Source organism: Podarcis bocagei (assembly GCF_964188305.1).
Source record: "Podarcis bocagei genome assembly, chromosome: 16".
In the NCBI taxonomy this organism is placed as follows: Eukaryota; Metazoa; Chordata; class Lepidosauria; order Squamata; family Lacertidae; genus Podarcis; species Podarcis bocagei.
In genome coordinates, this window is record NC_138142.1 from 1,175,467 (window position 1) to 1,203,115 (window position 27,649).

General features: G+C 52.1%; 1 protein-coding gene across 3 annotated transcripts; it reads right to left on the minus strand.

The window, feature by feature from the left end:
- Nucleotides 1-435: 435 nt before the first annotated feature.
- HPS4 (HPS4 biogenesis of lysosomal organelles complex 3 subunit 2) lies at nucleotides 436-27,426 on the minus strand. 3 transcript variants are annotated; one of them, XM_081174526.1, is made up of 15 exons: nucleotides 27,288-27,426; nucleotides 27,097-27,255; nucleotides 26,427-26,919; nucleotides 15,854-15,944; nucleotides 15,432-15,575; nucleotides 14,771-14,878; nucleotides 14,056-14,172; nucleotides 13,865-13,959; nucleotides 12,969-13,041; nucleotides 10,799-10,835; nucleotides 6,536-6,632; nucleotides 5,320-5,497; nucleotides 4,279-4,411; nucleotides 3,436-3,544; nucleotides 436-1,679 (listed from the first exon to the last, which is right to left on the minus strand). In XM_081174526.1, the coding sequence occupies exons 3-15, from the start codon at nucleotides 26,465-26,467 to the stop codon at nucleotides 1,508-1,510; spliced, it is 1,395 nt and encodes a 464-aa protein (XP_081030652.1). In that variant the 5' UTR covers nucleotides 26,468-26,919; nucleotides 27,097-27,255; nucleotides 27,288-27,426; the 3' UTR covers nucleotides 436-1,507. The 3 variants fall into 3 exon arrangements, with proteins under 3 accessions (XP_081030652.1, XP_081030653.1, XP_081030654.1); XM_081174527.1 differs by having other exon boundaries at nucleotides 5,419-5,497; nucleotides 26,427-27,255; XM_081174528.1 differs by lacking the exon at nucleotides 14,771-14,878 and having other exon boundaries at nucleotides 26,427-27,255.
- Between the last annotated feature and the right edge of the window lie 223 nt (nucleotides 27,427-27,649).

Here is a 27,649-nt window from a genome sequence, read left to right on the forward strand (position 1 = left end):
TTTGGGATTCCTTCCAACGTTTTACCCCCATAAGAACTTACTGTCAGACGGGAGGGCAGGACTGTGAATTCAGTCTCAGAAGTGGTGCATTTGAGCAAGCGTAGGGTCAACATGTGGGTCCAGGGTGGAGCATGACCCAGGGCTCCCTCTGCAAAGTGCTCCTTCCAGTTTCTCTCTCTCGGTGTGTGTGAGCAGCCTTCCCCACCCGCTGCCAGCATACGGAGCTCACAGATGGCAGCAAGTGGCCCCTCTCTGCAGGCAGCAGCGCAGAAGCTGTTTTGGTTCCCTGCCTTTGTTGCTCTTGCAAACACCCCTTCCTGGCGCAAGACCAAGCCACCCACAGCCCTGCTGCCTTCCCAGGGCCTGCGCTCTCGCGACTCGCCTTCTGGCAGGCAAGGGGGGCTGGAGTGCCAGTGGGGCAGGAACAAGAGGGGCTTTTCTGGGCGGCAACTTTATTGCTGTGCTGGGGGACTTACAGAGCAGAGGGTAGGAGCTCCGACCTTCTCAACACGCCCCCTCAAGGAAGGCAGCCAGTTGCTTTTCCTTCGCAAACATCTGCGACACGATCCAGGCACTTGATGCAAAGCGGAACTGGCTGAGAGCTGTGCACCTGTTCCCACTTGCCCTGAAGGAGTACAAAGGTGCCACCACCTCAGAAGGCAGGGGGAGAGGAATGCATGGGCCTGCCGGTCCCCATCAGCACCATGTCCCTGTCTCCTCAAGCCCTGTCAGCCATGACGAGGGTGGGCCAGCATCACGAGGGGAGTGTGCGCTGCCATTGGCAGCAGGCCATCTTTGGCGGAGGAGTCGATGTGCCCGTGCGCAAGAGCCAGGCAGGCCCCAGGGAGGAGGCTGAAAGGCAGCCACTGAGCATCCGGCAGGTGGGGGGGGGGTGCACATGGCAGGAGGCTTAGCTGCAGAGCAACAAAAATGTCTGGTCAGTTGCCGGGGGAGAAGCTCCAGGCCTCCCCCCACGGTTTCAGAGCTCATCTAAAGCATCAAACAGCATTCAATAGAAGGCAAAGACAGAAACATCTGGAGGGCATCAAATTTGGAGAGGGGACGGTGGCCTGGTTTAGAAAAAGCCCTCCAATAAAAAGGGTTTTGAAGCTACACCCCACTAAGCTCCACAGGAAAAATGAGCAGGGCAAGGAGCAAAAGATCTTTCTAGGGAAGCTAGCTCTCCAAAGGCAGGCAAAAGTCCATAGACGATGAGTGTCCAATGATGCGCTTTTGGGAGGGACGTGTTCCCTCAGAGGAGCTCTCCGGGGAAGCAGGGGAGCTATGATCTTGCCCCTTGGAGTGGGTAGCTGGGGGTGGGCATCCATGTGCTCTCCCAGCTGGAACTGAGCCGGGGGGGGGGGGGCCTTCTTCCAGCCATACAGTGGGGCTCTGAAGTCCTGACAGCCCTCAACCCATTTCATGGAACCGAAACAACAAAGACTCTGGTAACACTGTAAGAAGTCCCGGAGGATCGCAGCCCATGCAAGGAGGAGCCTCCTGGGTCTCAGAGAAGGTTCACTCCATGCTTGAGCAGCTTCTGCTTCGCCTTGCTGGCCAGGCCAAAGGCGCTGTCGTGAGGGTTGGGCATTCCTGAGTTGCGCAGAGGGGAGGCCACCTGCTGGAAGTAGGTCTCCTGGACGGCACTCCGACACGCGTACACAGCAGTAGAGGCGTTCCTGTGGGGTGAGAAAGCCATGTTTCACAGGTGTGACCAGAAGGCAGGAGAGACGCAAGCTTGACCCCGTGCCGGTGCTTCTGCTGCTGCAAACAGCGATCAAGTCTAGAGAAGAGCCTGCTGGATCAGGCCAATGCCCGCCCCCCCAGCCCAGCATCCCCATAGCAGCCAGCCAGATGCCTCTTTCTTGCAACAAGGATTCAAGCCCAGAGCCCTCTTCCCCAGCAACTGGGAGGCAGAAGCATTCCTCCTTCCAAGTGGGAGGCAGAGCAGAGCCATAGTGGCGAGGAGCCATTGGCTGCCCTTTCCTCCACGAGAGAAACTTCTCTGTGAGGAAAACCCAAATATGCTGGGCCTTTTTAGTTTACAGGTGGTGGGAAGAGAGAGGAGATGTAGGTTCATGAGATCACATATGGTGTAGAGAAAAGGCAAGGAGGAAACTGGAAGCCAACAAGGTCATCTCTATTTTCTGGAACACACTTAAAGGACACTATTCAATTATAAGCAGATTTTCAGGGGAAACACAAAAGAGAACAGCTGTTTTCTGGTCAGCATTCTTTCAGGCAAGGAAGTTACACCTTGTCTGCTTCACGTGGGATCCCCACAGAAGCACTTTTATGCAGATTGTGTGAAGTAACTCTGCAGAGATAGACATGCGCCTGCATATGGAGACTGCTCAGTAAATGGCGGTTTTCTAGGGATCCCCCCGGCAAGGTGGAAGCTCAGTCCAAGGACAGGCAGTCGGCATCAGCCTTTCCCAACCTGGTGCTCTGCAGGGGATGCCAGCATGGCCAATGGTCAGGGGGAGCCCCACAACAGCCGGAAGGCACTTGGAGGTCATGAGACCTCTAAGTCTCATGAATTTCTCTGGCGATTTCCAAGAGAGCCTCAGCTGGCCTTCTTGAAAGCCAGCACAGGGTGTTGGGAGCGGCAGAGGCAAGCCTGGCCATGGCTTGGGCACATTAACAGCTGTGCGGAATGCAAGAGGAGGAGGGGCAGGGCGGTCCTCTTCAACAAGCAAATGAAAACCCCACTTTTTGCTGAAAATACACAAACATAATGAACTGGAGCCTCAAGGAGAACTGAAAAAAGCGAGCAACTTGCTTGGTCAACGCAAGTGACGAACAAGCAGGGATTGGGCTGGTTAATGGGCATGGCTAATCTTTCAAAGCTTGCAGTCTTTCCTTTCAGCATAAATGTATTTGTCCTAGTTAGACCAGGGTGTGGCTTTGGTGTGCTGTTATCATGCCTTCAGCTGAGAGGAAAGGGGGGGTGAGCACATGTGCAGAGCAGCAGGTGATGAGGAATGGAAATAAGCGGCCAATGCAGCCTTGGCCCCTCGAGCCAGGAGGGAAGCTACCTCGCTCTGCCTGCTGGAACGCCACCATCTGCTTGCCAGCGTCACGGCTTGCTTCCGCCTGAGTGATCAGGGCCCAACAGCAAAACCTCCTTCCTCCCTGGCCAATAATAAGCCCTGCTGGCGCTCAGCCAACCAGCGGCTCACAGCCCCTGAGCAGCCGTCAGAGAAAGACGCTGCTTCTAAACCTTCCAAGGGCTGCTCCTTACTCTGAGGCCCAGATCCCATTCTGGCTCCAGAGACAACTGGCAGCTCCTTCTGTATGCCCACCTGCACCCCGGGCTTATTCCTGCCCTGCGTGCTTATGAGGCTCGCAGGCAGGAGGAAAAGCCAGGTGGGAGCTTTTTCAAAGGGAGCACTGTCTGTCATCTGCACGCGCACAGGGGCCTCCCCACCTTACCTGACCATTATTTCTGAAGCCGTGGGAAGCTGGTGGAAATTGGCATGGATCAGGCTGCCTGCCCTCAGGAAGGAACGGTCTGCGGGGCTATTAGCAGGCAGAAAGTTGGCTACAACATGAAGGGAGGAGGAGCCAGGGGTTAGAATCTCAGGACGGCAGAGCTGGAAATCCAACCCTCGGCAATAATAATTTTTATTTATACCCCGCCCTCCCCGACCAGAGCCGGGCTCAGGGTGGCTAACACCAGTAAAATTACAGTAAAAACATAATTGGGAATCAATTTAAAATACAGGTTAAAATGCAATTTAAAATGCAGCTGTGTTTTGAAAGTAGCCCATAGATAAAAACCATAAGGGGAGGGAAACATAAGGGTCAGACTTGAGTCCAAACCAAAGGCCAAGCGGAACAGCTCTGTCTTGCAGGCCCTGAGGAAAGATGTCAAGTCCCGCAGGGCCCTAGTCTCTTGTGACAAGAGCGTTCCACCAAGTCAGGGCCAGTACTGAAAAGGCCCTGGGCCCTAGTTGAGACCATTTTTGGACCTCCAAAATGTTGTCATTTGTGAACCTTAAGGTCCTCCACGGGGCATACTAGGAGAGGTGGTCCCGTAGGTACGTGGGTCCTAGGCCGCATAGGGCTAGGTGGACCACGATGCAATGTAGACCAGAAATGGGCTGAATAACAGCTTCCAGCATTCAGAGGTCTGCTGCCCCTGTCCCTTTCATACTGCCACGATAGCTGGAAGCCAAGGACCTAAGAGTCCCTAAGAGCAGCTCGACGGCTCCTGGCCGCTGACTCCCACAGAGCAGGCTCTCTCTGAGGCCCCCCTGCCCCCTCAGCACTTACTGGCCAGAACCTTCTGCACGGCGTCATAGTGCGCAAAGCCGTAGGTGACCTTGGCTGCAGAGAGGCTGTCCTTTGGGAGGGTCTCCTTCAGGTGGACCTCCAGGCCGTTCAGGGAGGCCAGGCTGCTGTGATACTGCAGGCCAAGGGAGAAAATTAGCTCACTATGCCTGGAGAAGGCACCTGCCCTGCGCACAACAGTCCCACACCAGGCCAGGACCAGCTCACACAGGACAGCGCTTGCTGAGCCGCGGCAGGGCCACATGGTTCCCCAGCCACGTGCCCATTGGCCTCGTCTCCCCAAAACATCCTCCTGCACACCCTTGGGATCAAGGCACAGCTTGTGGCTGCCAGGACCCTGCAGAGCCCTCCTAAGAAGGCTGACCTGGGAATCCCAGAGCAGAGCGCACCTGATTGCACTTGGGCGTCTGGGGGCCACCGCTCAGTGACAGAAAGTCCCTGGGCTCCATCCCTTCTGGCCGCTCTACAGCATCGCAGGGGTAGTGAAAGCACCTCTTCTGACCACGCTCTTTCCATTTGAGCACAGTGATAAGAAAGCCATTTCAGGAGGAAGGGAGGCTCCTACTCTGGCTAAGGACTGCAGCTCAGAAGATCCCCCTAGCATGCAAAAGCTCCCAGAGTCAATCCCTGGCAGCACCTCTGGGGCACGGCTGGGAATGTCCTGGCCTGAAATCCTGGCAAGGAGCTGACAGAGCAGTTGATACTGAGCTAGATGGTCCAGTGGTCTGACTAGGTGCAAGGCAGGTCCCCCGTTTCCTCCCTCTCCAGCTCCACACTAGTTTGGTGCAGGCTCCTCTCATCAGCCCTGCCAGAGAGCCATGGAAAATGGGACTTGCAATCCCTTGGCTTCTCCACCTCTTCCTCCCCAGGGATCCTGCAAGAGACAAGGGACCCCTGCTGGCAGGAAGGCCATGGTGCAGGCTGCCACTCCCCAGAGGCCGAGCCACTTTGCTTGGTGGCAACCAAGGCTCAAGCGGGGGACGGGGGTCCTTTGGCAGTAAGATGAACAAAGGAGTCTCTTACCACATCCTCAACAGAGGTTTTGGTGTGTGCAAAGTGCTCTTCAGCCAGGAGGGAGAGCACCAAGCCTCGAACTTGGTGGACATACAAGACCATCCTTACCGAAGTGGTGCCACCTGACCCACCAGTTGCTCCAGCAGAAATCGGGCCATCTTTGCAGCTGCCTGGGCCTCCCTGGGACCTGAGAGAAAGAGAAAGAGGGAGACTTCTCTCTCTCTCCTGTAATTCTCCAACTAAGGATCCCCCAGTAAAAGTGGCTTGCAGAAGATTTGGGGACAGACCAAAGGAAGCCCTTCTTCACACTTATGGACAGGGAAAGCCCCCTTCTACTCCCCCTGCTCCTTCGCCAGATCCAAGGACTCCAGAGTGATTCCAGAGTCACCTACATGCTCCTTTTGTAAAGGAATGGATGTGGAACAGCCCCACTCAGGGCTTCATCAGAGAGACAGGGTCTTCCTCCTCTGAATCTCTTTTCAATAGGGAAGCCCTCCAAGGGAGCTGAGGGTGTGTGTGTATGCTTTGTGCTATTTAGAGGTTTACTTACAATCAAGCAGTATAAACATTTTCTTAAATACAGTGGTGCCTCGCAAGACGAAATTAATTCGTTCCGCGAGTTTTGTCTTGCAATTTTTTTCGTCTTGCGAAGCAAGGTGTCGGGAAAGTTTTGGAAAAGCTTCAAAAATCACCAAAGTCTTAAAAAACCTCAAAAAAGGCTACCACATTGCGTTCTATGAGTTGCTCCTCGATGTCAAGTCGCAACTGTATTAACGGTGTTAAGAAAAAGGAAACAAACTTGCAAGACGTTTCCGTCTTGCGAAGCAAGCCCATAGGGAAAATCGTCTTGCGAAGCAGCTCAAAAAACAAAAAACCCTTTCGTCTAGCGAGTTTTATGTCTTGCGAGGCATTCGTCTTGCGAGGTACCACTGTAAATAAGTTAGGACCTGCAGGGCAGCCCTAGTTTAGCAAGGAAAACTTAACTTGCAAAAAATACCCTGCCTTTACTCACAGCCCCAGCGATGGATACTGTTGGGGTTCAGGGGATTTGCAAAAAAAGATGGAAGTGTGTTAAACACCAATGCTTCCCTGTCGGCTTCCCTGTCTGACAGATCACACATAGCAGATCCAGGGTGCAAAGGAGGAACATATGCAGAGTCTGAAAGGAGGAACCAAAGCCAGGGCTGGCGAGAGGCCCTTGGCGGGGCTACTGCTCCTGTCTTACCTGATCATCCACTCCACAGGGAAGTCCCGGAGGGCAGCTGCTTCATCATCCAAAAGGTAAACGGGGGTGATCCGGACCCCTGGAGGTAAAGGGGGCTCTGCAAAAGGGGTCAGAGCGCTTCTTAGGGAAAGGAAGAATGAGTCTTGGGTAGACTGTTTGGACCTATAAAGCGCAGCCCCAGTGCAAAGGGTACCTTCTGGGGACTTCCGGGGTGGCGCCATTGGCAATGGCGGACTCCCTCTGAACCGGAGGGACCAGCTCCGCGCGAAACGGGTCTTTTCCGCTGCAGCGAAGCGGGGACCCTTTCAGAAATCACAGGCGGATGAAGCCTGTGACCGTGGGACTCGGCAGGCACCCTTAGCGCCCCCCCAACCCGCAAAGGAACCTACTAACGGGCTCCGAAGCGAAGAGGGGGAAGTGGCGCGGTGCTGTGAGTCAACTGCTATTTCCGTGGAGCGAAGCCACACAGCCGTTGCCGGAGAGCGCTGCCTTTTTCCTGGGAAAATTTGGCATCTAAAGTAATCACCCGTGAGTACTCAAACATTGAACAATTTTACTTCAAATAAGAACTGGCGATTAGAAAGGAATTGGACTTTAAAATTTACCTTAATTTGGTACTGAAATGGGAAGGTCTAAACAGGAAGTCAGCCTTCCATTTCCTTGTAGTCAGAAGAAAGCAAAGACAACGTAAACTAGAGCTTAGAAAATTACTTTTAAAGGATTGGTTTTCACCATCTAAAAGCATTGAACCCCCCTTCGGTAGCAGGAGAAGAAGGGGGATCTTTTTTGGACTGTTTAAACCTGCAGAAGTGAGTTTAAAGTAAAGTAACTTTCCACCGTCCTGACCCTGGAGCGGGGTGTCAGAATTGACGTTTTGAAGCTCATTGACCAGAGACAAATGTTTTTGACAGATAGTTAAAAGAAGAGTAACATTGTGATTCCACTGTTTCCTTTCGCATTTTAAAGGAACAAATATTGACAAAATATCTTTTAAAAAAGAAACTTTGTTGCTATTGTTCTTAAAAGAAAGAACAACCAGAAGTTTCCCCCTAGAGGGGGACTGTGAAACTGTAACCAATTCTAGGGAGCTTGCAGCTGCCAGATTACAACCGTGGGAAAGGACTTGTGACCTTGCAGGACAATGTTTTCAGAAGCACTGTTGGGTGCTTTCTATAAAATAAATGCCCTATTGGATCAGTTAAGTCAGAAGACGGATTTGATGACTAATGCGGCCAGAACATTTGAACAGGTAGTGGGAAATTATATGGAGCCCACCCAGGAACTTAAACAGGAGTGTGTCCTGACAGAGCAGATGATAGAAGAGGATGTTGCAGAATCTTGGGCGCCAGAGATGGAGGGACTTTTGGCCCAGCAGGAAAATGAGCCTTTGGATTTGACAAATGAACTTGGAAAAAACCAGATTTGGAAAGACAAAGTTTGGATTGATTTGGAAATGGGGGATTGGACTGACCCCCCTATGCAGGGATGTTTGGACTTTCCGAGTCTGGCAATGGGCCGTCAGAGGTTTGGAGCTGTTGGGACTTCCAATTTTGGAGGGAATTTGAAACATGTCTTAAAATACCACATGGAGTCTAGTCTGGACTATGGGAAAGGGGCTGATTTGTTGAAAAGGGTCAAAAACACTACCAAGCTGGAGTTCCCACGAGTGAAAGGAAAATATGAAGAAGAGCTGCGGAAGGGACATGGAAGAGATTTGAAGGCCTCGGATATAAGATCACCAGGTTAATGTGCCAGACTAATGGGATAAAAAGGACTGACAATCCCGGGACCGGGGGGAGGGGATGCTGGAAGAAGATTGGATTGGTTTTATTCTCTTTTTTATCATTAGAAATGTTTTATGAACGTTGGAAAAATGTTGAAATGAAATTACTTGGCTCTCGTAAAAATGTTTAAAGAATTAGGTAAAAAGGTAATGGTTATGAGAAGCTGGTAAAAATAAGATTTAAGTCTTAAGTTTTAAGGTTTTTTATAAGATAAGATGAAAATAGAGTAAGGTAATGTAATGACAGAATATTATGAATTATGGAAATGATTAGCTGTGACAATTATTAATCAAGATACAAGAGATGGGAGGAGGAGGAGGAGGTCATGGAAAGAAGGTAATGAAAGTGGAGAATTTGAAAATGATGGTTTTATTTTTTCTTTTTATTTTTTTGTCTTTTTTCTTTGTAATTTTTTTAAAAAATCTTTTTTCAATAAATATCATTTAAAAAAACAAAAACAAAGGGTACCTTCTGATAACCATGACGTTGGAGCATCGAAGGGCTTGCACACAATTACATACTGAAAAAATGGATTCAATGATGAAATCAGGCAGATTCTATGGTAAGGCGGGTCAAAAGAGAGGGCGGGTTTATGGGAAAGCAGTTCTAGGGAATTATATCCTTGAATGCAGGTTATACGACAATATTAGGGGCTGTTATTTTGATCCTCTTTTAAAGAAAATGAAATTTGGGGTGCTAAAAGGAAGCTGGGTCTCCTGCTCAGGCCACTGTTGTCTCCTTGGCAGGAAAGGCTGCTATGAAAAAGCAGGAAAGCATGTAGCCGCCACTGCCGCAAACTGCCCTGGCGAGCGGAAAACATGAGAGACGCATATTAAAAGAGTAAAGTGTATTATGAGACAAATGTTTTTAATACATTTTATGCTTTACTATGAATCTGTTTCAAATTTATTACTCCTAATCACTAATTTTACTAATTATTAATTTTAAGTAGTGAGCACTATTTTCTTTCTTTTTCAATATGTTTATTTAAATTTTGTTTTCTGGCTTAAATTTTGTCACCTTCCTTTGTGCTGCTATGGTCCAAAGATTACTGCAATAAAAGTTATTCTGTTCTACAAAGTGATCATTTTGTCTGTCTCCAATATGAACCAGCCCAGACCCTGCACTCCTCTTCATCAGAGAAGCCTCACCAGGCAAGTGAAGGGTGACCAGGGCCTTTTCAGTGGTGGCCCCATTTATGAAATGCTCTTCCCAGGGAAACCTGCTTGGCGCCATCATCACCATCAGGCTTTAGGTGCCAGGCTAAGATGAGACCATTTTTTTTACTCAGGCCTTCAGTAATTCAGTCGCCCCGTGAGGCACTGCTCATCTTTTAGCAGAGCTGGGTAAATGGTAACCCAATTAATATGTTACTGGGTGCACATTTAATGCATTTTCGCATTTATTGTTTTAAATTTTCTGAATTTAATTGTTTTATGCATGGTATTTTATCTTGTTGAGTCACTTTATTAATATTTATTTATATACATATTTATAGACTATTTCATAAACTAACACTGTAAAAGCATACAAAAAGTTAAAAATGGACATCAAGTAGCCGTTGTGGAAATATGTGTTAATTGCTGGCATAAGCTTACCAGAATAGAAAAGTTTTCAGCAGGTGTTTAAAAGTGGCACCAAAGGTGCCTGCTGAAATTCTAGTGGCAGAGAGTCTGGGCCAATGGCACTAAAGGATCCGTTTCTGGTTGCGATCCAGTGAGCCTTGCCAACTGGGGGAACAATCAACAATGCTCCTGCAGATGAGATGCTTTCTTTTCTAAGCAGATCCCACAAAGAGTAGAAAGCTGTTCTCTCAGGGGCTGGAGAGCAATGCTTCCTTGCTGTTCCATAGGATCATTTACCCGCATAATGCAAAACAGCCTGCCAGGGAATGGAGTTGAGCTCACCTGAAATGCCTTTCTTGGGATCACTACCCTATGTTAAACAGCCTCCAGACTGTGTGAACAAGGCAGGGCCTTGTGAACCACAAACTCTGGGGAGAGGGGAGGGTGAGCAGGATGGAGGTCTAGGAGCCAGCCATGTGTCAAGACCTCCATGGAAGCGGAGGAGTGAGAATGCAAAGGTCTCCAGGACTGGGAAGAACTGGGATGAGGGAAGCTCTCCGAGTAGCGCCAAGGAATCTGCAAGATGGGTGGAGGCGCAATGCCTGCTGCCTAAAGATGCAGCCCTCTCCGAACCCCCCCCCCCCACCTGAGCACCCTTTGGATGTTGGCCAGCCTTGGCAGGAGTCTGTTCTGCAATGGGTTGTAGGCATCAGAGCTCAGCCTCTGAGCATAGTTGGGGCCCATTTCCCCTTGCTGTGTTGTACCTCCAGCTTCTACACAGGGCAGAGGAAAGGGCATGAAGGCCCAGCACCCAGAAACGCAAGAGGGCAGTCCCTGGCAGACCCAGCCACCCACCAAGGCAGTCTCCCCCTCTGCCAGCCCAGCACGCCTCTCCCCTCCCTCCTGACACTTACCCTGAGTCTGCAGCGCAGCCCCATTTCCCGCCTGGCCCTGAAAGGGAAGGCAGAGAGAGGCACTGGGTGAGCCTGATAATAAAACAGCCAAGGCAGATGCCGGCAAGCATTCCGGGCTGCAGGCAAGGGCAGAGGCCAAAGGAGGCCCACCTGGTTCTCAGAGTGGCCAGCCAGGTGCCTGTGGCAAGCCAGGAAGCAGGCCCTGAGCACAAGAGCAACTCTGCCCTCCTGCGGCTTCCAGCAAATGGAATTCACCTCCAGCTGTGCAGGCTGGGAGCCAGTGACAGCCCTTTCCTCCTCCTCCTCCTCCTCCTCCTCCTCCTCCTCCTCCTCCTCCTCCTCCTCCTCAGCTGTGCAGGCTGAGCACTGTGGCTGGGAGCCAGTGATAGCCCTTTCCTCCTCCTCCTCCTCCTCCTCCTCCTCCTCCTCCTCCTCCTCCTCAGCTGTGCAGGCTGAGCACTGTGGCTGGGAGCCAGTGACAGCCCTTTCCTCCTCCTCCTCCTCCTCCTCCTCCTCCTCCTCCTCCTCCTCCTCCTCCTCAGCTGTGCAGGCTGAGCACTGTGGCTGGGAGCCAGTGATAGCCCTTTCCTCCTCCTCCTCCTCCTCCTCCTCCTCCTCCTCCTCCTCCTCCTCCTCCTCCTCAGCTGTGCAGGCTGAGCACTGTGGCTGGGAGCCAGTGATAGCCCTTTCCTCCTCCTCCTCCTCCTCCTCCTCCTCCTCCTCCTCCTCCTCCTCCTCAGCTGTGCAGGCTGAGCACTGTGGCTGGGAGCCAGTGACAGCCCTTTCCTCCTCCTCCTCCTCCTCCTCCTCCTCCTCCTCCTCCTCCTCCTCCTCCTCAGCTGTGCAGGCTGAGCACTGTGGCTGGGAGCCAGTGATAGCCCTTTCCTCCTCCTCCTCCTCCTCCTCCTCCTCCTCCTCAGCTGTGCAGGCTGAGCACTGTGGCTGGGAGCCAGTGACAGCCCTTTCCTCCTCCTCCTCCTCCTCCTCCTCCTCCTCCTCCTCCTCAGCTGTGCAGGCTGAGCACTGTGGCTGGGAGCCAGTGATAGCCCTTTCCTCCTCCTCCTCCTCCTCCTCCTCCTCCTCCTCCTCCTCCTCCTCAGCTGTGCAGGCTGAGCACTGTGGCTGGGAGCCAGTGATAGCCCTTTCCTCCTCCTCCTCCTCCTCCTCCTCCTCCTCCTCCTCCTCCTCCTCCTCAGCTGTGCAGGCTGAGCACTGTGGCTGGGAGCCAGTGATAGCCCTTTCCTCCTCCTCCTCCTCCTCCTCCTCCTCCTCCTCCTCCTCCTCCTCCTCCTCCTCAGCTGTGCAGGCTGAGCACTGTGGCTGGGAGCCAGTGATAGCCCTTTCCTCCTCCTCCTCCTCCTCCTCCTCCTCCTCCTCCTCCTCCTCAGCTGTGCAGGCTGAGCACTGTGGCTGGGAGCCAGTGATAGCCCTTTCCTCCTCCTCCTCCTCCTCCTCCTCCTCCTCCTCCTCCTCCTCCATGAACTTGTCTGATTCTCTTTTCAAGCCATTCCCGCCTCCTGATGGAGCAAATTCCACAGTCCTGTATCTTCCAACATTCAGCTTCACTGAACGCCCACAAGTTCTAGTGCTATGAGAGAAAGAGGAGTTGACTTCATCCACTTTCTCCATACTAGGCATCATTTTATAAACTTCTGTCAGGTCACCTCTTCCTCTAAACAAAAAAGTCCCAAATGTGGCAACCTTTCCTCAGTGGGGGCTCCTTCGCCACCCTTTTCTGAACCTCCTCCAACTCCACAATATCGTTTTTGAGGGGAGGCGATCAAAACTGCACAGTCCTTCAAATGTGGCTGCACCATAGATTGGGGTGATGGCATTACACTGGCAGTTTTATTCTCAATTCCTTTTGTAAGATTTTTACTTAGAAAGTGTCTTCTGCTTCCGGGAAGAGTTTGGAGCTGTGGTTGCCTCGAGAGAAAACCTGGACATTTGAGGCAGGTGGTGGGTAAGGAGTGGCCATGAGAGGTTAGAAAGATCTAGTGAAGCCTTTTTAGACTTTCTTCAGCAATCATGAGAACCAGAAACCTGACTTTTAACATTAGCTTTCAGATTCCACCCTTGTACAGTAAGGAACCCATGCAACATGTTTTTCTCAGGTGCTGCGCCAGCACCGAACCACCCTTCTCCCTCCCTTGGCTGAGCTGAAGCTCACCTCTGAGGCTACGTCCACCTCCTGCAGCAGAACTCGGGCAGTGAGGTCTGGCGGCAGCTGAGTGCTGACAACCCTGGGCGGGGATGGGGAAAGAGAGGTGGCAAGTATTAACACGAATGTCCCACTGGTTTCCTGAGGTTGGATCCTGTGTTCCCTCCTGGCTCTCAGCTGAGCACGGTGACCTAGGGAGAGCTGCAAATGCTGCTCAGAAACATTCAGACAGTCGTGGCTTGATTTACCCGGAGTGGGCTGTGTGGCCCAATCCTTCCCAGGGTCCAGCCACAAGACAGATCCCTGCATGCAGGGCAAGTCCTTTGGTCACCCTGTCAATCTCACCATCTGGGAGGCCCAAGGGGTGAGTCTATAGAAGCAGACATAGGAAATAGTGGGTGAAAATGTGGATTATGGCCTCTGTGGACAAATGTGAGGACAGTACAGAGCAAGTAGCAGGGCTGAACGACATGTGCACCAAACACACTTGCTCTGAAGTGCAGGAGGCTGCCTTAGACAAAGTCAGACTATTTGTGTTCACCTTCCTCAGTACTGTCTACACTGGCTGGCAGTGGCTCTCAAGGGTTCTAGGCAGGGGGGTCTCTCTCCCAGCAGGTGCTATTGGGGATGCAAAGCAGGTGCTCCAGCACTGAGCTACAATCCTTCTCTTAAAAGCCAAGCTTCCAGTCCTCAGCTTTCTGAAAGGGCTCATTTAACCTGGAGCAAGTCAGTTCCGTAGTCCATTCAGCTGTGCACTGTCTTTTCCAGCCCACCTTGGAGATGCCAATAGGGACTGAACTGGGGACCTTCTACATGCGGAGCGGGTGCTCCAGCACTGAGCTACACCAGCCTTTCTCCAGTGGGGAGAGTGCAGGAGAGTCCACACAACAAGTCATGATACTCACAGCCCCTGGTAAGAAATGCATCCCGCCCGGACATGGAGGGTGCGCTGGCAGGTCTGCAGGATGAGAGCCGCTTTCAGCAGGAGCAAAGGCTCCACCTGGAGAGAGAGCACAAAGGAGGCTGTCAGGGCTTCCTGACACCCTGTGGGGAGGGGAGAAGCCCCAAAGAAGCAGCAAGGTCTGCAGGGAGTTACTTTGGTTTTGTCCAAGGCCCAGAGGGAGTTGAAGATCCGGTGTAGGTCAGTGGTGTTTTGCTGCAGGTGCTCCACGTAGCGATCCCATGCCTGGTCCAGCTCCTCCTGGGCACGTTCCTGGGAAAGGACACAAGAGGCCATGTCAGCGGAGAGTTTATCCCTGGTGGGCGAGTTACAGGCTGCTTGTGGGCTGCAGGAAACTGTCCAACAGAAGCCAGGGCAGCAAAAAGGAAGAGAAGAGGTCCCTAAGATTCCAGAGGACTCAAGATTTCAGGCCGGGAAGCAGATCTGCACATCAGGACTCCGTTCTGGAGGACAAATAAAAGGAGCAGTCAAGGTGGAAATGTGCCCAGGCCCTTGCAAAGGGCTTTCCCCCCACGGCCAGCCTCTGAGCATCTTGGATTTGGGGGGTAGGAAGGAGAGGTAGGTCTGGATTGCCTTGAGAGACCCACATAACTTTCAAGTCACACAAAAGCCTTTGCTTAGAGAAGCCCACCTGTGAGGGAAGGGTGCAGCAGGCTGCAGAAGCCCCTCTGCAGGGCAAGGAGGCTGCAGAGAGCAGGCCAGCCTGAAGGTCAGCCAAGGCAAGACTAAGAGGTGTGGCTCAAGGCTGATGTGAGGGTCAGAACACAACAGGAAACAGGAGGGAAATGGCTGGGAGTCAAGGCAGCATCTGCTCAGCAAGGCCCCGCCGCCCCCTTGGACCAGCAATCACCATGTAAGCCTGGCGAACAGGCCCATTGTAGAAGCAGAAGAGTCCCATCAGCTGCTCCAGGAACCGCCTACAGCTGATGTCAGGGAGGTCAGTAGTGCAGCCCAGCACCTGCAGCAGAGAGGAGGGAGGGAGACTCTTGGTGAGTCCCATGGAACCAAGCCAAGCCAGGCCTATCTAATCAGGGCACTCAGATCCCCCATGACAGCCAAGAACATCCCTCTGAGAAGCCCACAAGCAAGGTGGGAGGGCAATCGGTGGCCCTCAGGAGGAAGGCTGCCTCTGAACATGGGCCTTCCATTCAGCTATCAGAGCAAAGTTCTCCCAATGTTATATAGAGGAGCACAAGAACAGAGCTGGAGAATCACCTGGATGAACATGTTGCTTACATCCCAGAAGCTCCAAGAAGCCCAGAAGCAGGGATGGCAGGCCAGTACCCTCTCCCATGTCTGCTCCTGGCAACTGGCACTCCAAGGTAGGCTGCCTCTGTTCCATTCAGCTAGCATGGCTAGCAGCTTCTTCCCATATAAACGGTTGTCATCATGCAGCCTGCCTGCACACCCATCTTTGAAGATTTCACCAACGCCAGCTTTATTCCTTCCTCGGGCTTTATTCCCACGCCCAGAAGAGCAACAACAACCTGTGTCGCCTTGCACTGACTCACCCAGATGTAGCTTCCATCCACTTTCACAGAGAGCTTGAGCTTCCTCAACCGTATGAGGCCAGGTGGAGAGCCCGAAATCTCCTCCATGCAGCGAACCATGCCAGCTATCTGCCCACACAGAAGCTCTTGATGGTCCAGAGGAGTCTGAGAGATGTGGGGAATGAAGAGCCACAAAATGGTTATGCTATGGATTAGCCTTGTCACATCCCAGGCTATGGAGCATGAATGGCCAAAACCACCACAGAGTGACAAGATTGCATCAGAACAGAACTCTACCCCCGATATTACTAGGTCCCTGCCCCAAGGAGCAAATAGTACAATGTTTGCCAGCACAGAGGGATGGAGGAGAGGGCTACGGGGCCAACTGAGAACAAATAAAATTCTCCGCATGCAGATTTTGTGGGGAAATAAGCTAGCCCTACCTGACGGGGGTTGAAATAGCAGATCCCAGCCTGCGTAGGATCTCCTTCTTCCTTCACCTTTGAGCCGTCATAGAGGAAAAAGCAGTTCCACCTGGAAAACATCAGTGCCATGGCGTTCAGGATGCATCACCTCATGGAAGCAGTCAATATTCTCCAGAGGGCAACCTAGTTTTTCCCCAGGCAAGGGGGATCCGTATATGGTGATGTGGGGAAGCTATACAGTGGTACCTTGGGTTAAGTACTTAATTTGTTCTGGATGTCCGTTCTTTTTTTTTTATAAAAATTTTTTATTGCGTTTCTTTCCATAGGTTAACAGATTAATTTACATAGCAACATACAAGAAACATTTTTTTTTTATATATATGCAGAAAGATAGAAAAAAGAAGACAAAAGTTAAATATCATCAAATTCACTTTCTTTTGGACCTCCTCGTATCCTCTCAACCTTGCTTTCATTATTCTAACCAGTTCAGCAATTTATTATCTTGTTTCACATCTTATTGTACCTTTGAGTTTATTATGTTACCAATTTCAGAAGTTTGTAGTTTGTTTTCAAGACTTTTAATAAACATAATATTTTGTTTCTAATTTGTCTCGTTTTTTTCATCATTACTTACTGTCAGAGCTGCTTCAAGATCCTAGCTCACAGAGGATCACGCTAGCCAGCGGTCATTAAGTAAAAGTCTTTATTGAATTACAGTTTCCATTCTCACGCTGCTGTCTGCAACTCTACGTCTACTAGCTAGATCGGCGAGGCTCCGTCTGAGTCTCCGCCCCGTGCGCACCAACTTAATATCCTAGCCTTGCTCCACCTTTTCCTCCTGACTGTCCTCCTCTGGGTCCCTCTACCCCCTGGGGCTTCTTCCTTCCGGGATTCTTCTGACGCTGACCCGGACCCTTCTGCCTCCTTGCGCCGGGCTTTAGGACCTGGTTCCCTTTCGGGGCTGCTCACTGCGCCGCCTTCCTCTGCATTTGAACTTGGCGCGCGCGCCCAACCTTCCACTTTCCTCTTAACCGTTTCTTCGCTCCCCGATGGAGGTGTGGCCACTCCTGACTCCTGCCCTCCCTCCTGTGGTGAGCTGCCAGCGCTTCCCCCCTGGCTCCTTTCCTCTTCCCTGCTTCCTGGCGGTGACGCTGGTCCCGATTTCCAGCTGCTCCCCCCTGAGTCTCCTCTGGCTCTATCTTCCTGGGGTGCCTCTCTAGATTCCCCCCTTGCCCTGGCCACTGGTGCTCCTTTCTGTGAATCCTCTGATTCACTGGAAAGACTGGGAGATCTCGGGTCGTCGTCATCACTCATCCTTTCCTCTGTCTCCTCCCCTTCGCTCTCTGTTTCCTCCCTTGCCCGTGCCTCTGCACCTAAACCCCTGACATCCATCCCCCCCTCGAAGCCCCCCAGTCCCCCCTCCCCTCCTTCCGGTGCTGGAGCTGGGGGCTGCTGTTGCAAAGGGACGAACGTCGGATATCGGTCGCTTCCCGTGGCGGGCCTCCATCGGAACTCTTCCGGGTCTTCCTCCCTGCTCTCGTTGACGACAGTCACCTCCTCTTCCATCTCTGTGCCGCCGTGCTCGAAACCAGGGTCGTCCCCGAAAATGTCCATGTCCGTCTCTCCCGCACTTCCTCCAGGCGGCGTTGCTCGGCCGGAACAGTCCAGCCACTTCCTGCGGAACTGCTCCTCCGGCCTATCGTCCCACCAATACGAGGGTTCTGAGACAGATCCCGAGGGTGACCCCTCCGGGGAACGGACGTCTCGTGTCGGTTCCTCGTCCGAGTCGAACCCCCTGAACGTGCTGTCCGAAAGCGTGGGCGTGAAAAGCCAGTCGTCGAAAAAGTCCGCTGGCATAGGTCTATGTGGGAAGAGGGCATGAAACTCGTCTTTGAGCAGAGGTTCGTCTAAAGCGTAGCCCGGCACCCAGCTGTTCGCACTGGCCGGGGTGCCCTCCCTGGCGAGAAAGTATTCTACTCCCTCTTCCCCCCATCTGGAGTCCAAAATCTCCGTGACTTCGTTGATGCGCTCCTCCTGTGCCACTCCCGCGTGCCCCGTTCCTTCTCTGAGCGGACTCGGCGCCGTTCCGGGTTCCTGGACCCTGTGCGGTGCCTTGTAGGGAGTGAGCACCGATCTGTGGAACACCGGATGCATTCTGGAACCCTCCGGAAGCGCCAGCCTGAAAGCCACCGGGTTGACCTGCTCTTCGACTTGGTAGGGCCCCAGTTGTTTATGCCCTAGTTTCTTCTTGGCCAACGACCTGGCCGGCACTGCGTGGGCTGCTAACCAGACCCAGTCTCCCACGTGGAGCTCTTCGCCAACCCTTCTGTGTTTGTCCGCTTGTACCTTGTATGCGTGTTTAGCCAGCTCCAGGTGGCGCCGCAGCTGATCGTGGACTTCCTGCAGCTCCGACGCGAACGCATCTGCTGACTGCGGCTCCCCTTCTCCCCTGCATTCCAGTCCCGGGAAGGTTCTAGGGTGCCGCCCGTTGTTGGCGAAGAACGGCGTGACGCCCGTGGATACGTGCTTCGTGTTGTTGTAGGCAAACTCTGCAAGCGGCAGGTAATCCACCCACGTCGCTGGCTGTTGGTTCGCATAACATCTCAGGTACTGCTGCATGATGGCATTGGCTCGCTCCGCTTGCCCGTTGGTCTGCGGGTGTCTCGCCGACGCCAGATTGATCTTGACGTTTAGGAAGCCCATCAGCTTCTGCCAGAAGTTCGAGATGAACTGCCGCCCGCGGTCGGACAGAATAGACCGTGGCAGACCGTGAACCTTGAACACGTGGTCTATGAACAGTTTGGCGGTTTGCTCTGCCGTGGCCACCTTAGCACACGGAATGAAATGCGCCATCTTGGAGAACAGGTCCACCACCACCAACACTGCCGTCTTGCCCCTTGAGCTGGGCAGATCCGTGACAAAGTCCAGAGCCACCCTTTCCCAAGGTTCGACCGGAGTTTGCAGCGGCTCCAACAGTCCAGCCGGCGGTTTGTGCACCGTCTTTGCCCTCTGGCAAGTGTCACACCTTGCCACGTAGTCTGCTACCTCCCCTCTCATTCCAGGCCACCAGAAATCCCTGGCTACTAATTCCACCGTCTTCTCCTTGCCAAAGTGCCCGGCCGTGGGTGCGTCGTGCAGCTGCTGTAGCACCTTGGCTCGAAGTTCGTCACCCGGCACGTAGATGGCCCCTTTACGGATGAGCAATCCATCTCGTAGCTGGAAACCGTCGGCCGCTGCCTTGCCCCCTCGCACCTCTGCCATCTTCGTTTGTGCGAAGGAGTCCCCCTGCAACGCTCGCCGCACCGCCTCTAGGTCCACGGTCGCCGCGGCGCACGCCCACACTGTCGGTGCAAAGATGTGCATGGCGGCCGCTGGTGTTGCGTCCTCCAGATACTGTGGCTTGCGGGAGAGAGCGTCTGCCATGATGTTGGTGTCCCCCGGGACATACTCTATTCGGAAGTCGAAGTCCGCAAAGAACTCAGCCCAACGTATCTGCCTCTGGTTCAGGAACTGTGCCGTGCGCCAGTGTTCCAGATTCTTGTGGTCCGTGCAAACCTGCACCGTGTGCTTGGCGCCGATCAGAAAGTGCCTCCACGCCTTGAACGCTGCATGAATGGCCAGCAACTCCCTGTCCCATATGGTGTAGTTCTGCTCGGACTTGCTGAGCTTCCTGGAGTAAAACGCTCCCGGCCGCCACACGCCCTGCTGGTCCTTCTGCAGCAGGACCGCCCCCACTGCTCTGTCCGAAGCGTCTGTCTCCACCCTCATCGGCATGCTGGGGTTGACATGAAGCAGCTGCTCTTCCGACGCGAAGAGACGCTTGAGGGCCTGAAAGGACTGCTCCGCCTGCTCTGTCCAGATGAACTTCTTCTTCTTGGAGCTAAGGGTGTCAGTGATGGCCGCCGTCTGCATCGCGAAGCCCTTAATAAACTTGCGATAGAAGTTCGCAAAGCCGACAAACCGTTGGACCTCCTTCCGGTTGCGTGGGCTCTTCCAATCCAACACTGCTCGAACCTTGGCGCTGTCCATGGCGAGCCCCTTGTCAGACAGCTTGTAGCCCAGAAAATCCACCTCCGGCACGTCAAATTGGCACTTCTCCAGCTTGGCGTAGAGCCTGTGTTGCTTTAGCCTGCCCAGCACTTCCTTGACGTGCTTGTCATGTTCTTGCTGCGACTCCGAAAAGATCAGGATGTCATCCAAGAAACAGACGCACGTCTTGTAGAGAAGTCCCGCCAACACGTGATGCATAAATGCTTGAAAAACGTGAGCGCCATTTTGCAGTCCAAAAGGCATAACTCTGTATTCGTAGGTACCCAGTGGTGTGAACATGGCTGTCTTCCACTCATCACCCTCCCGCATGCGAATGAGGTTGTACGCCCCCCGCAGGTCCAACTTGGTGAACACCTTTCCCTTCCGTACCTTCGCCAGGAGGTCGTCGATGCGGGGCATGGGGAAGTCCGACGGCTTGGTCACACTGTTCAAAATCCTGTAATCCACTACGAGTCTCTTTTGGGGCGTGTCCCGCTTCTTAACAAAGAATACAGGACTGCCCCCCGCTGCCTTAGACTCTCGGATGAAACCGCGCTCCAAATTATGATCGATGAAGTCTTTGAGTTCCTGCAGTTCGTCCTCAGACATGGAATACAGCTTCCCTTTAGGCAGCGCCGCCCCCGGCAGCAGGTCAATTTTGCAGTCATATGGTCTGTGAGGGGGTAGCCTGTCCGCCTCCTTCTCGCAGAAAACTTCCAGAAATTCTGCGTACTTGTGGGGAATCGCTTGCAGCGTGCCTAGCAGCAGCTGTGACTCCTCTTCCTCTCCTTCCTGCCTGGGTACGATGCAGTGTTCAGCACAAAAGGAAGAGCCGAAAACCAGCTGCCTCTGGAACCAAGCCATCGTTGGGCTGTGCTTGTCCAGCCAACTCATGCCCAATACAATGGGCGTGTCAGACAGTTGAGTGACGTTGAAGCTGATGACTTCCCTGTGATTTCCAAGTCGCATCACCATTGGTGGCGTCTGCTTCACCACTTGCCCCCCTAGCAGCTCCCTGCCATCCACAGTGACAACCTGCAGGGGCAGTGTGGCCGGCAGCAACTGCACAGCGTGCCTGTCGACAAATTCCTGCCCTATAAAGTCCGCGTTGCTGCCGGAGTCGATGGTGATTGGCACGTCCATGGTGATTCCAGTGGGCAGCTGGAGAGATGCTGTGAGCCTCACTACTGGTTTGGGCGGGAGGGGGTTCACTGGCTGTAAAATCTCTGGGGACTGCGTCACTAACACGTCTGGCTGGGCCCCAGTGCCTCTTCCTCCAGCCAGACATCGTCGTTTCCCTGCTGTGGTCCTCCCTGCTGCGTTGCTGCAGTCACCATTGCTGAGGCTGCAGTAAGCTTGTGGGGCCTCTGGGGACACTCTTTCGCCATATGCCCTGGCTGCTCACAGACGTAACACTTCCTGGTCCCTCTAGGAGGCTTCGCCTTCACTGCTGCCGGTGCTAGGGCTCTGGTTGCTGACTGAGCCCTTGCACCTCCAACCTCCATAGGTTCGGCTCCTCCTCCTGGCGGAGGCGTGGATTGCGCCCGTGCTGCTTCTCTGGGAAAGAAGGAGGGGCCCCCGGCTGGTTCGCGCCCTCCACGTCCTTCGTCCTTGCTCCACGGACGTCCTTCCAGCCTCACCCCCACAGCCAGTGCCCTCTGAACGACTTCCTGGGTGGTTCGGGGTCTCTCTCCCCTCGCTATCTCATCTTTAATCGAGTTGTGCAGTCCCTCCCAAAAGAGGTCTCTTACAGGAGCCGAATCTCTGTCCCATTCCAGGGCGCTGACCAAGGCGAAAAAGCGGGCATGATACTGTCTGACGCTGGCCCTCCCTTGTCTCAGCCCATGCACCTCCTTCCGTGCAAGATCAATGTCAATACTTGATAAGAAACACCCATCCATCGCTTTAATAAAGGCATCCGCATTCTGGAGCGCCGGATCGTTATCTCTCCATAAATTGCGCAACCATGCTTTCGCCTCCCCATGCAGATGGGACATGATGAACCCCACTCTCTCCTGTTCATCTCTAAAGTCTTTATGCAACAGTTGCAGTGCGCACAGTACGTCGGCTCTAAAGTTGGGATACTGTTGCAGGTTCCCATCGAAGTGAGAGAGCAGTCCGCCTGTCCGTCTCGCCAACCCAATTCCCTCCTGCCGGGGTGTTTGCTTTGCCAGTACGTCTAACCTGACCTGGAGATCCCTGCAGGCGGCAGCTGCCTCGTCCTCTCTCTTCCTGGATGCGAGAACCTCGGCGTTCAGTTGTGCCACTGCTTTTCTGAGGTCCTCTATCTGCTGCTCAGCCGTCATGTCTCCTGCCGTTCGTGAGCTCGCTAGTGGGCGCCTGTTTCTCTCCCCTCCTCGAGGCTGCAGATGCCCACAATGAGAGACGGAGCCTACTGTCAGAGCTGCTTCAAGATCCTAGCTCACAGAGGATCACGCTAGCCAGCGGTCATTAAGTAAAAGTCTTTATTGAATTACAGTTTCCATTCTCACGCTGCTGTCTGCAACTCTACGTCTACTAGCTAGATCGGCGAGGCTCCGTCTGAGTCTCCGCCCCGTGCGCACCAACTTAATATCCTAGCCTTGCTCCACCTTTTCCTCCTGACTGTCCTCCTCTGGGTCCCTCTACCCCCTGGGGCTTCTTCCTTCCGGGATTCTTCTGACGCTGACCCGGACCCTTCTGCCTCCTTGCGCCGGGCTTTAGGACCTGGTTCCCTTTCGGGGCTGCTCACTGCGCCGCCTTCCTCTGCATTTGAACTTGGCGCGCGCGCCCAACCTTCCACTTTCCTCTTAACCGTTTCTTCGCTCCCCGATGGAGGTGTGGCCACTCCTGACTCCTGCCCTCCCTCCTGTGGTGAGCTGCCAGCGCTTCCCCCCTGGCTCCTTTCCTCTTCCCTGCTTCCTGGCGGTGACGCTGGTCCCGATTTCCAGCTGCTCCCCCCTGAGTCTCCTCTGGCTCTATCTTCCTGGGGTGCCTCTCTAGATTCCCCCCTTGCCCTGGCCACTGGTGCTCCTTTCTGTGAATCCTCTGATTCACTGGAAAGACTGGGAGATCTCGGGTCGTCGTCATCACTCATCCTTTCCTCTGTCTCCTCCCCTTCGCTCTCTGTTTCCTCCCTTGCCCGTGCCTCTGCACCTAAACCCCTGACACTTACTTTATCATTTACTTAGATAATTTGCAGAAGCGTGACGTTTCTTAATCGTGCAAATCTTAACATTCAAACAACTTATAGTATTTTTGCAAATAGTCCTTAAATTTTTTCCAATCTTCCTCCATTGTTTCTTCGCTCAGATCTCGGATTCTGCCAGTCATTTCTGCCAACTCCATGTAGTCCATCAGCTGCGTCTGCCAGTCCTCCAGTGTGGGTAAATCTGGTGTCTTCCAGAACTTTGCAATAAGGATCCTTGCTGCTGTAGTTGCATACATAAACAAAGTTCTATCCTTCTTTGGCACCTTCCGGTCCACCATGCCCAGAAGAAAGGCCTCTGGTTTCTTAGCAAAGGTATATCTGAATACCTTTTTCAGCTCATTATGTATCATTTCCCAAAAGGCCTTTACTTTCGGGCAGGTCCACCAGAGGTGAAAGAATGTCCCTTCTGCCTCCTTGCATTTCCAACACTTATTATCAGAAAGATGATATATTTTAGCCAACTTGACTGGGGTCATGTACCACCGGTATACCATTTTCATAATGTTCTCTTTCAAGGCACTACATGCCGTGAATTTCATACCGGTGTTCCATAACCTTTCCCAGTCCTCAGACATAATGTTGTGTCCTACATCCTGTGCCCATTTTATCATAGCAGATTTAACTGTCTCATCCTGTGTGTTCCATTTAAGCAGCAAGTCATACATCCTCGAAAGTACCTTAGTCTTTGGTTCTAGTAACTCCGTCTCCAGTTTCGATTTCTCCAACTGGAAACCCACTTTTTTATCCATTTTAAATACCTCTTGAATTTGAGCATAATGTAACCAATCTCGCACCTTATTTTTTAGTTTGTCCTGGCTTTGGAGCTTCCAATTATCTCCAACTCTTTCAATCAGTTCCCAATATTTTGGCCAGTAGGCCTCCATATTGGGCCTTTTTTTAGAAATCTTGGCTTCCACTGGTGATAACCACCTCGGGGTCTTGTTTTCTAATAAGTCCTTGTACTTCATCCAGACGGCAAAAATTGATTTTCTGACAATATGGTTTCTAAACAGTTTGTGAACCTTCGCCTTGTCATACCACAAGTATGCATGCCAACCATACACATTATCAAACCCTTCCAGATCTAGGACATCGGTGTTTTCCAACAAAAACCAATCCTTCAACCAGCAGAAGGCTGCAGCTTCGTAGTACAACCTTAAATCCGGCAGGGCAAACCCCCCTCTTTCTTTTGAGTCAGTTAGTATTTTAAATTTTATTCGGGGCTTTTTGCCCTGCCAGACAAACTTAGAGATATCCTTCTGCCATTTTCCAAAACATTCCATTCTGTCCACGACCTGAAGGGTTTGAAATAAGAATAACATTTTTGGCAAAACACACATCTTTATAGCTGCGATTCGGCCTGACAAGGTAAGTTTCAATCTTGACCAAATATCCAAGTCTTTTTTAATTTCCAACCAACATTTTTCATAATTATCTTTAAAAAGGTTTAAATTTTTAGTGGACAAGGATACCCCCAGGTATTTCACTTTTTTAACCACACTTAGCTCTGTCTCTTTCTGGTACCCTTCTATCTCTGTAGGTGTCAAATTTTTGACCAAAACCTTAGTTTTTTGTTTGTTTAGCTTAAATCCCGCCACCCGACCAAACTCCAAGATAAGTTCCAAAACTCTTTTTGTACTAGATTCTGGCTCCTGTACTGTCAAGACTAAGTCATCTGCGAAAGCTTTCAATTTGTATTGTTTCGCTCCGACCACTATACCCTGCACCAACTGGTCCTCCCTGATCATATTCAGCAATACCTCCAGAACAGAAATAAATAGCAGAGGGGATAGAGGGCACCCCTGTCGTGTCCCTTTTTCAATTTGCAGTTCCTCCGATACCACATTGTTCACTATCAGCTTAGCTTTTTGCTCTGAATAAATTGCTTCTAGTCCATTTTCAAACCCCCGTCCCACTCCCATCCCTTTCAAGTTTTTCTTCATGAACATCCAAGAAATGTTGTCAAATGCCTTCTCCGCATCAATGAAAATTAAGGCTGCCCTTGTGTTTCTAATTCGCAACAGCTCCAATATATCAATAATGTTCCTCGTGTTGTCAGACATGTGTCTACCAGGGAGAAAGCCTGCTTGGTCCTTGTGAATTACTTCATTTAATACATTTTTAAGTCTATTTGCTAAAATGTCTGCAAATATTTTGTAATCCACATTCAGGAGTGAGATGGGACGGTAATTCTTAAGCTGGGTCTTTTCCCTTTCTGATTTAGGTATCAATGTGATGAATGCTTCTTTCCACGTTTCCGGTGCCCTCCTCCCCTCCATAATCTGGTTACAAACCTCCAACAACGGTTGTATCAAGAAGTCTTTCAAAGTCTTATAATATTTGGAGGTGAGCCCATCCGGGCCTGGAGATTTGCCAAGTTGCATATTTTGAATGGCACCTTCAATTTCCTGTTGAGTTATTTTGCTGTTAAGAATTGATTTTTTATCTTGACTTATTTTGGATAGTCCATTTGTCCTCAAAAATTGGTCTATTGGATGTCCGTTCTTAACCTGAAACTGTTCTTAACCTGAAGCACCACTTTAGCTAATGGGGCCTCCTGCTGCCGCCGTGCTGCCGGAGCACAATTTCTGTTCTCATCCTGAAGCAAAGTTCTTAACCTGAAGCACTATTTCTGGGTTAGCGGAGTCTGTAACCTGAAGCATAACCAGAAGCATATGTAACCCGAGGTATCACTGTACTCCGTAATTCTTGAAGGCATGTTTAGAAGGGAAGAGATTCAAAGTACAGCTACTGAGTTTCCAGGTGACCTTTACGCTTCTTAAGAGAAAGGTTTCAAGTGTGTCAGAGACTCTTCACTTCCCTGCTCCTTGCATCTCAAAGGAACACACAGGGGCTGAAGAAGGCTAAAAGAAGCTGCCACAGAAACTAAGGAAGGGCACTGCCCCAGTACGAAGCAAATGAAACCAACCAGCCCACCCTTATTTAAATAAGAAGAACATAACCCAAGAGCCATGCAGTCCAGCATCCTGTTTCTTACAGTGGCTGGCCAAATGCCCCTGGGAAACCCACAAGAAGGACAGGAAAGCAGTAGAGTCATCTCCTGCTGCCATTCCCTGCCGACATGTATTCAGGGGTATGTTCCCTCTGCTGTCAGAGATAACAAAGAATCACTGCAGCAAGTAGCTGCAAATAGCATTCTCCTCCATGAATTTGATATTGGAGGCCATCACATCTTGTGGTAGCATACTCCACAGTTTAAGGATGCACTGTGTAAAGAAACACAGGAATTGTATCCTTCTTGAAACTCTCACTCTCATTTGCTCAACGTGGGAGTTTCAATTGTTTGTTTGTTTGTTTTTTAAAGAGAAAGATTGTAGGAAGCAGCCCCTAGGATGCTGCAATGGTACTTACCAGGCCCTGGAGGTTGGATCAGACTGCACACAGTCCGCCATTTAACTCAGATTCTCTTCACCACATCTCATTATCTTCACAAAGAGCTTCTCATCAGAAAAAGGTAGAAGAGGACTAGATTCATGTTCCAGACAGTGGTTGATTGCTCCAAGAACCCATCACATACTTAGGTCCTGAGTGGGTTCTGAATAGGGATGGCCAAATCCCCGCAATGGGTGGCTGGGGGGGGGGGGGCTTTCTTACAGATGCTGATGCCAACAGGTCTCCCTCAGCCTCATTTTCATGCCAAGCACATTCACCAAATATGGATGCTCAGTCAGACAGGACAAGAGAAACAACAGAGACCTTATTTAGCATCTCAGCAGCCATTTGGATGCCAGTTTGGGGACTGAAGAACGTTTTAGCTGAAGCTTCCAAACCAAGATTCTTTGAATCTCTCTCTCTCTCTGTGGAATGTCTTGTGATTCCTGCTCCAGGCGTGGCTTCCTTCACTCTAAAATTAAGAACTGGATTAACGTATGAAGTCTGCTGCCCAAGTCATGTGACCCACAGCAGCTGATAAGTGCCCAGCATCCAATTTTAACAAGAGAGCCAGGATGGTGCAGTGCTGAAGAGGGTCAGAGTAGGACTTAGGCAAGGGTGGCTTAAAGATCCGACGAGGATAGCCTACCTCGCAGGTTTGCTGTGAGGTCCTGCCCCTTGAACACGGCACTGTGTCTTGAAGGAAGGGCAAGATTTTGAAAAGGAAACGAGAAGAAACCCATCCAAGAAACTGCTTGCGTGTAGTGGCCGCGCCCCAATTCCACTGGTGAGCCCAGGGAGCCCAACTCTCCACCGGGGCTCGGGCTCTCTCGGCGAGGCGCCTCTGCAGCCTGACCCGAGGTGGGGAAAAGGACAGGAACGAGGCTCCCCAGGCCGTGGGGGAGAGAGCGAGGCCCCTCTGCTCTCGGGCTCCCTCTCCGGGCCGACCCCTGGGGCTAAGGTCCGGCGAGGAGAGGGCGGCGTGTGAGGCGGCAGAACGCAGGAGCCCCCCCACCCCGCGGGGAAAGAGGCGCTCTGTCCATGCTCAGAGGCCAGGCCTGCCCACTTCCCGAACCTGAGAGACAGAGAGAAGCCGCCAAGGGGCCCCGGCCTCTTCCGGGTTCCACCGCCACGCGCTCAACCGTCACATGACCGGCCCGACCCGCACGTGACGCGCAGAGAAGGGGGCGGACCGAGGCCTA